Source organism: Macaca fascicularis, chromosome 20 (genome assembly GCF_037993035.2).
Source record: "Macaca fascicularis isolate 582-1 chromosome 20, T2T-MFA8v1.1".
Classification (NCBI taxonomy): Eukaryota; Metazoa; Chordata; class Mammalia; order Primates; family Cercopithecidae; genus Macaca; species Macaca fascicularis.
In genome coordinates this window covers 54,087,501-54,095,525 of record NC_088394.1, presented here as the reverse complement: position 1 = coordinate 54,095,525, position 8,025 = coordinate 54,087,501, and the positions used below count along the sequence as shown (strand labels likewise).

Genomic DNA, 8,025 nt, shown 5'->3' with positions numbered 1-8,025 from the left:
CTGTCTTAGCCCCCTGGATAGCATTATTCCAGACCTGGGCCAGGAGTCCCCACACTGTCCCTGGGACATCATGCCTTCTTTTCACAGGAGCAGCTTGGAATGGATGGTTGGTGGGTAGACAAGGGCTATTTCTGAAGCCTCATGGATAGAGCAGAGGACTTTTTGCTTAGATGACATGTTTATTGGTGGTGCTTTGGAGAGCAGAGAACTTTCTTCTCTGAGTGGCTTCGTGCATCTCATGCAAGTTTAGACTCTACATTCTGTTGCATCACAAGAATCAAGACCATAGGCCTGGCCAGCTCCCCTTGCCCCAGCCTGCTCCCACACCTTCAGGGCGACCCCGGGCACAGGGAAACCCCCCAGAGCACACCGGTATGGCAAGAGCTTCAAAAAGGCACCTAAAAATAGCTTTCTAACCCCCTCCCTTTCTCTTTAGGGCTTAAATTCAGGATCTGAAATGGAGGGGGTTTGGGTGTGGGGCTGCCGGCAAGGGGCAGGAACACATCTCTTGCTCTTGGACCTTAATTCTGGCTGGACCTTAGGGCTTACACCCTGACTCTCGAACCAGGTCATCAAACATTTTTCTCCAACCCCCCACCAGTTCTTCAGGAGTTGGTTGGGGACAGGCAAGGGTAAGATACTGTCATCCTGTGGTCCTGACCCTCTCCCAGCCTCTGCAAGACACACACACACACACACACACACACACACACACACACACACAGACAATTGCATGTCTCTCTAAGGAAGTATTAGGTTTATTTCTAGTTAGGCTGAACTCCTGGGGAGATGGCTGGTGCCACCATAAGTCCTCGGTCTGGCCAGGGGACCTGAGGTGGCACTGTCCGGCAGCCTGGGAGTCAGCCTCCTTTCCAGAGATTAATGCCAGGGGGTCAGATAGTTGACACGACTGTGGAGAGAAGTAGGGGTGAGGTGGGGGTTTCCAGGGTGTCCTAGGGGAAAAAATCAGGCTTTCCCCCTCTAGGCTCTGAAAACACAGCTTCTAGCCAGCCTCTGTGTGGCTCAGGAGACTTCAGTGGCTCCCTGTTTTCTGTATTTTCAGCTGTCCTCCTTAGCTGTCAAGCTAACCTCCCTCCTTTGACTTTGCCTCATCCTTCTCTACCATTGATTCCTAACTATGAAAAACTGCACCCATTTTTCAATCATTTAGTGAACCTACTCTGTTAGGCATCATACGGTAGCAAAACCCAGAAACGTTCCCCTGTGTGGGAGAGGGGAAGGCTAGCTTCTGTCAATAATGACAGTGCAATAGTCTCGGTGCTATAAGATATGGACACATAGGTAATGACCAATGGGACGGAGTGTGAGCCGGTGGGGAGAGGCAGAAGGTGGGGGAAAACTTCAAGGAGGATTGCACATCTGGGCTGGGCTTTAAAGAGCATGAAAGAGGCCGGGTGCAGTGGCTCACACCTGTAATCCCAGCACTTTGGGAGGCCAAGGCGGGTGGATCACGAGATCAGCCTGACCAATATGGTGAAACCTCATCTCTACTAAAAATGCAAAAATTAGCCGGGCTTCGTGGCGCTAGCCTATAATCCCAGCTACTCAGAAAGCTGAGTCAGGAGAATTGCTTGAACCTGGGAGGCAGAGGTTGCAGTGAGCTGAGATGGCGCCATTGCACTCCAGCCTGGGCGACAGAGCTAGATTTTGGGGGGGAGGGGGAAGAAAGGCAGGAAGAAGTTTTTCAGGCAGAGGAGGAAGGACCATCTAGGCGCTGAAACAGCACAGGCAAAGGTATGAAGAGTGCTTGTCCTGCTGGGTTTCGGGGGAATCTAGTCTTGCTGGAGTGTACAAAGTGGGGCGAGGAAAGTGAGAGATGGCTCAGTTATGAAAATGTCTGAATATCTTGCAACCTCCGTTCTTGTTCTTATCTCCAAGCCTTTACTTGTGCGACGACCCTGCCGGGGACACCACTTAGCCCCCTCCCTTAGGGCCTCTCCGCACCCAAAAAGGCAGATTCTTGGCTCTCCCTCGTGTTTCTTATTTGTCTGTTTTCTCTCCTTCCAGGTAACACCCCCGCCCCATCCTTTTGGCCTCCTCCAGTCAAACCTGGTGGGATATGGATCCCCCCCCACCCCCGCGTCTATCCCCACCCCAGTGGGCTGCACATTTGCCAGGGGCGATCTCTCCAGAGCGAGGCAGCTTGCGCCCCCCCCAGGAGGGCACCTCCTTCTCGCCAGGCCTCGCCGGGGCAGGGAGGTCTCAGAGTCAGGGAGCCCCGAGGCTGTCCCCAGCAGTCGGATGGGAAAGTGGTTGGCTGTGGGGCGGGACAGGACCGTTCCCCTACCTGTAGCTGGAGCCGAAGCTTCGGAAAGTGTTCCTGGGAAAGAACGGGGCGGGTGAACCCGAGATGGGAAGGGGCGACCCTCTCTGGGCGCCTCGCTAGACCTCGGGAGCCACCCCCTCTCCCCGCCATCCCTCCTGAAGGGCTCCAGGGCGCCTACACCCAATGCAAACGCCTCCACTCCGCAAGGGTGGAGTTGTCAGGGAGGACAAGGTGCTCCGTTTAGTAGGAATTACACGTGTATTCATTTGAAATTGTAATTTGTTTCTGGTGTATTGGAGCCAATTTTTCCCAGTTCTCACGTTTTCAAGGGTCATTGCGTGTGCGCTAGGAAAACGGCCCAGACCTCATCCTCCCTCCTCCGGATATGGGGTCCCGGGGCGCGTGGCGTCACTTACAGGGAGTCGAAAGGCAGGGGCTTCTGTCCGTAGCGGTCCAGGCTGGGGTTCTGGTTGAGGCAGTACTGAGGCGGGCAGCAGGGATAGGGGCGCGGTGAGTCGGGGGAGCACGGACGCCCTGCCCACGCCCCACACAGGGCTTCCTGCTAGAGACCGTGGTCCTGAAGACTGGGAGGCCCTGCTCTGGGTCTCCTCCCCGCCTCAACTCCCGTCTTAAGCCGCTCCCCACCAGGACCCCCCTCTCCCCGCCCAGGGACGGGTCTGCGCGCAGCGCTCCCTACCCGCCAGCTCTGGGTCACGTCCGGCTTCAAGTACCGCACCGCGTAGCCGCTGAGACCCTCCACTGCGAACAGAGAGCCCCCTCTCCTGCGCTCATCCGCCTCCCAGGACAAACCCCGCCTCCTTACCTAAGCCCCGCCCACAATCCAGCCCCACCCACACATGTTCTGAAAACAGGTCTTGCCTCCGCTACCCTGCAGGGCAAACCCCCACCCCGACGGCTCCTCCTGGCTCCGCCCCCTTCTCATGGGCAGTCCTGCTTCCAGATCCGCGCGCGCGTCTCGGCCCCACCCACCGCAAGTGCCACCACTGCACCCCAGCGGTCCAGCCCTGTCTCTGCCTGTCCCGCCGCCTACGTTCCTGTGCGCAGTCCACGCTCCCTGCTCCAGCCCCGCGGCCCACCTGCCCTGCGCTTCCTTTAGCGACCGGTACGTAGACTGACCTCGCTTGCTCAGGCAAGGCAGCTTGAACTCCCCGGCCGAGGACACGAAGTGGGACCAATCCTCGATGGCGCGCGTGAAGCAGGGCCAGTCCACTCGGTTGATGCCCGGCGCGATGGGCGCCAGCTTTCCCTCGTGGTACCTGTTGCGGAGCTTCTGGCCTGTCGCGGTGATGTCCTGACAGGGCCACGGGGGTCAGGCCCCCGCAGCAGTAGCCGCAGGAGCCTAGAGAAGCCATCCCAGTCCATCCCAAAGGCCTCAGCTGACAACTGGCCCGGTGCATTGGACCGAGGGGGCGCCTGAAGTCGGGAACCCGGATGGGGTGATGTGGGGAGTCCCAACATCTACACCCTGAGGAGGTGCTCAGGGAGTAGATCCCAGGACCAGAGGCGCTTGGGGCTGGTGCCCCTTAGCTACCCAAGGGCAGGGCAGAGGACACTCACCAAACACTGCAGGGGTTTGTTGGGGACCCCAAGGAGTGTAAAATGGGCGTTGTCAAACTCATCTGTTGAAACAAGAGAAAGGGAGAAGAGGTGTCTCCTTCACCAGTGGTCAGAGGTCAGAGAACTTTGGCCCACACTGTACTTTAAAAATTTTTTGAGGCCAGGCAAGATGGCCCACACCTGTAATCCCAGTACTTTGGGATGCCGAGGCGGGTGAGTTGCTTGAGGTCAGGAGTTCCAGACCAGACTGGCCAACATGGTGAAACCCCATCTCTACTGAAAATACAAAAATTAGCCGGGCATGGTGTGGAGTGCCTGTAATCCCGGGTACTCGGGAGGCTGAGGCAGGAGGATCACTTGAGTCCAGGAGGTCGAGGCTTCAGTGATCATGCCACTGCACTTCCACCTAGGTGACAGAGCAAGATCCTGTCTCAAAAAAAGAAAAAAGGCTGGGCGCGGTAGCTCACACTTGTAATCCCAGCACTTTGGGAGGCTGATGCGGGTGGATCACTTGAGCTCAGGAGTTCGAGACCAGCCTGGGTAACAAGGTGAAACCCTATCTCTACCAAAAATACAAAAAATTAGTTGAGCGTGGTGGCACACGACTGTAGTCCCAGCTACTAGGGAGGCTAAGGCACGAGGATCACTGGAATCCAGGAGGTGGAGGTTGCAGTGAGCTGAGATTGCGCCACTGCACTCCAGCATGGGCAACAGAGTGAGACTCTCTTACGTTTTTATTTTAATTTGACAACTTAAAAAAATCTAAGATAAAATAGTAATCACATCTCACCCCTTGCCACAGAATAAAACTCTGAAGATTCCAATGTAAAAAATGAACATGGGCAAATTCTTTTATAACCTTGGGATGGGAAAGGCCTTAATAATTTTAATTAAAAATCCAGAAGCATTAAATAAAAGATTGATAACTTAAATATATAAAATAAACTTCTACATGGCAAAAACAAATGTCAAAAAACAAATTGAAAAAATATTTCCACTTATTTTACAGATATTAATATTAATATTAATTAATATTCCTTAATATTGAAAGAGTGCCTAGAAATCAAGACACACAAAAAATGCCAGGTACGGTGGCTGAAGCCTGTAGTCTCAGCTACTCAGGAAGCTGAGGCAGGAAGATTGCTTGGGCCCAGGAGTTTGAGGGCTGCACTCCACTGCACTCCAGCCTGGGTGGCATAGTGAGACCTTGTCTTTAATAAATAAATTAACAAGTTGAAGAATTTCTCTATACAAGGACTCCAAGGTGCAGAAGGGTATATACAATATGCTGCCATTTGCTTTAAAAAAATTTTTTTTTTGAGACGGAGTCTCGCTCTGTCACCCAGGCTGGAGTGGAGTGGTGCAGTCTCGGCTCACTGCAACCTCTGCCTCCCAGGTTCAAGCGATTCTCATGCCTCAGCCTCCTGAGTAGCTGGGATTACAGGTACGTGCCACCATGCCTGGCTAATTGTTGTATTTTTAGTAGAGATGGGGTTTCACCATGTTGGCCGGGCTGGTCTCCAACTCCTGACCTGTGATCTGTCCACCTCAGCCTCGCAAAGTGCTGGGATCACAGGCGTGAGCCACCGCGCCCAGCCTACTGTTTGCTTTAAAATAGTAGACTAAACATAGACTATTGGAAACAGAGAATATATATGCAGGTCATCACTTCAACCAAATCATCAAGCTTAGCATCACAAATAATGTGATAATGAAATTCTGTGCCTCCTGCTGCATTATGGCAAACATAGCATCTGTTGCCTGTGAAAGATTCTGGCCAGCAGTGTTTAACCTGGTGATTCAGGTCTCTACACCTAGCTGCTGGTTTACAGAAAATAGATTAACAAGGTAAGAAACACCATAAGGAAACAGTGGCTCAAATTCACCATATGGGACTGTCTGCAACACAACTTGGAGACTCTAAAAAGTCAGTATGATGGTGGGCAATGGAAACTGGGTGGACTGTTTTAGACTAAGATGAAAGACATAACAAGTAACTGAAATACATAATCTTAGATTGAATTCTTATTCCAAAAAATCATTTTAAAGCCATAAAAGACATCTTTGGGGTCAGTTGGGGAGATTTTAATATGGTCTGGATATTAGATGTTGTAGAAGTATTGTTAAGTTTCCTAGGTGTGATAATGGTATCGTGTCATGCAGAAGGATGTTTTTGTCATTGGGAGCTGCTTGCTAAAGGGTGTCCAAGAATGTGAGAGAGAGGGCGAGAGAAGCAAAAATATGGCAAAAATCAACTGAAGCAGGTGGAAGGTGGTGGGTACTCATAGTAATATTCTTGCAAATTTTCTCCATTTGAAAATGTTTATAATGTAAACTAAAAATAAAATCCTGAGGTTTCCCCAATGTATTGACTGAGTGGAACCTCCTCTTGGCTAAGGGGACCCCCCAAAACCTTAAAAAACTGAGTTCCCAGCCATAATGGGACAGGAGGTCAGACATACTTCATCCTACCCCTGCCTTTTTGTGGTTTAGACACAATAAATGATGAGCATTAATGTTAAACTAGCAATCACAAGGCCAGGTGCGGTGGCTACGCCTGTAATCCCAGTGGTTTTGGAGGCCAGTCACTTGAGGTCAGGATTTTGAGACCAGCCTGGCCAACAGGGTGAAACCCCATGTCTACTAAAAATACAAAAATCAGCGGGGCATGGTGGCACACGCCTGTAGTCCCAGATAGCTACTCAGGAGGCTGAGGCAGGAGAATCACTTGAACCCGAGAGGCAGAAGTTGCAGTGAGCCAAGATCATGCCCCCGCACTCCGGCCTGGGCGACAGAGCGAGACTCCGTCTCAAAAGAGAGATTACAAGACTAAGAGAACAGACTGTTTGTGGCAACAAGATGCCAACTTATTATTATTATTATTATTATTATTATTGAGACGGAGTGTCACTCTGTTGCCCAGGCTGGAGTGCAGTGGTATGATCTCGGCTCACTGCAACCTCCACCTCCTGGGTTCAAGCAATTCTCCTGCCTCAGTCTCCCGAGTAGCTGGGATTACAAGCGCACACCACCACACCTGGCTAGTTTTTGTATTTTTAGTAGAAACAGAGTTTTACCATATTGGTCAGGCTGGTCTTGAACTCCTGACCTCAGGCAATCCACTTGCCTCAGCCTCCCAAAGTGCTGGAATTACAGGCGTGAGTCTCCGTGCCTGGCCAAGATACCAGATTATTAACAGGACCTAAGGCCATGCAAGGCAAGGGTTAAGTCACACACCCCTACACTTAAAGCATAAACTACAGGCTGGTTGTGATAGCTCATGCCTGTAATTCCAACACTTTAGGAGGCTGAAGCTGGAGGATCACTTGAGCGCAGAAGTTGGAGACCAGCCCTGGCAACATAGTGTAACCCTGTCTCCACACCAAACAAACAAACAACAAAAACAACAAAAATAGCCTGGCGTGATGGTGTGTGTCTGTAGTCCCAGTTACTCAGGAGGCTGAAGTGGGAGGATCACCTGAACCTGGGAGGTCGAGGCTGTAATGGGCCATGTTTGTGACATTGTACTCTAGCCTGGGTGACGGAGAGAAACTCTGTCTAAAAAACAAAACAAAAAATAAATAAGCTATGTTTTAATTGCCATGAGGTTTTTCTTTTTCTCTAGCACTGGCCTTGAGATAAGCAATATTAAAACAATTACAACTCATACAGCTCACAGATGCTGACGAACTGACCCCCTGATCCACCAGCCACAGCTATGCCTGTGATTGCATATGGGGCTGATTTCAGTAACTTTCTCCAGATGAGAAGACCACCAACCGTGGACAGAGGCTGCTCACTTGCTGAGCTTTGCGTCCTGAAAAGATCTTTTGTCATATAGGGCCTAATTGTAATACATTTAAAGGTTAAGTCTCCACCTCAAAGCCAACATGGGTTGTATATTACATGCAAGTTTGTTCATTATGCCCATGTCAGTACTATCTTCATGAATATTTATAGCTCCTCCTGTAACCTGTTGAATATGTATATTTAGCCAACCCTTTGAACATAAAGCTCTTACCCAACCCCTCCTCCTTTGACATGCCCATCTTTGGGCTTCAGCTGGAGGCACACTTTCCAGCCTGTGGGATGGCCACCTTGCAGCTATAACCCCTTATAAGAAATAAAGTCTTTTCTAAACTTAAACATTTATTTTATTT

General features: G+C 50.8%; 2 protein-coding genes across 3 annotated transcripts in view; one reads left to right on the top strand and one right to left on the bottom strand.

The window, feature by feature from the left end:
• Positions 1 to 736: 736 nt before the first annotated feature.
• Positions 737 to 8,025, bottom strand: part of SPMIP8 (sperm microtubule inner protein 8) — a 9,619-nt gene continuing 2,330 nt past the window's right edge. The window contains exons 2-7 of the mRNA XM_065536843.2: positions 3,866 to 3,927; positions 3,425 to 3,599; positions 2,985 to 3,046; positions 2,704 to 2,849; positions 2,309 to 2,341; positions 737 to 910 (exon numbers count right to left, since the gene is read on the bottom strand). Of these exons, the coding sequence (XP_065392915.1) occupies positions 880 to 910; positions 2,309 to 2,341; positions 2,704 to 2,849; positions 2,985 to 3,046; positions 3,425 to 3,599; positions 3,866 to 3,927 (509 nt within the window). The 3' untranslated portion in view covers positions 737 to 879. The remainder of the gene's footprint in view (positions 911 to 2,308; positions 2,342 to 2,703; positions 2,850 to 2,984; positions 3,047 to 3,424; positions 3,600 to 3,865; positions 3,928 to 8,025) is intronic.
• Positions 3,315 to 8,025, top strand: part of CNGB1 (cyclic nucleotide gated channel subunit beta 1) — a 104,033-nt gene continuing 99,322 nt past the window's right edge. For both annotated transcript variants that reach the window (XM_045383055.3, XM_074027132.1), the window contains exon 1: positions 3,315 to 3,410. The gene's annotated coding sequence lies outside the window, so the exon portion shown is untranslated. The remainder of the gene's footprint in view (positions 3,411 to 8,025) is intronic.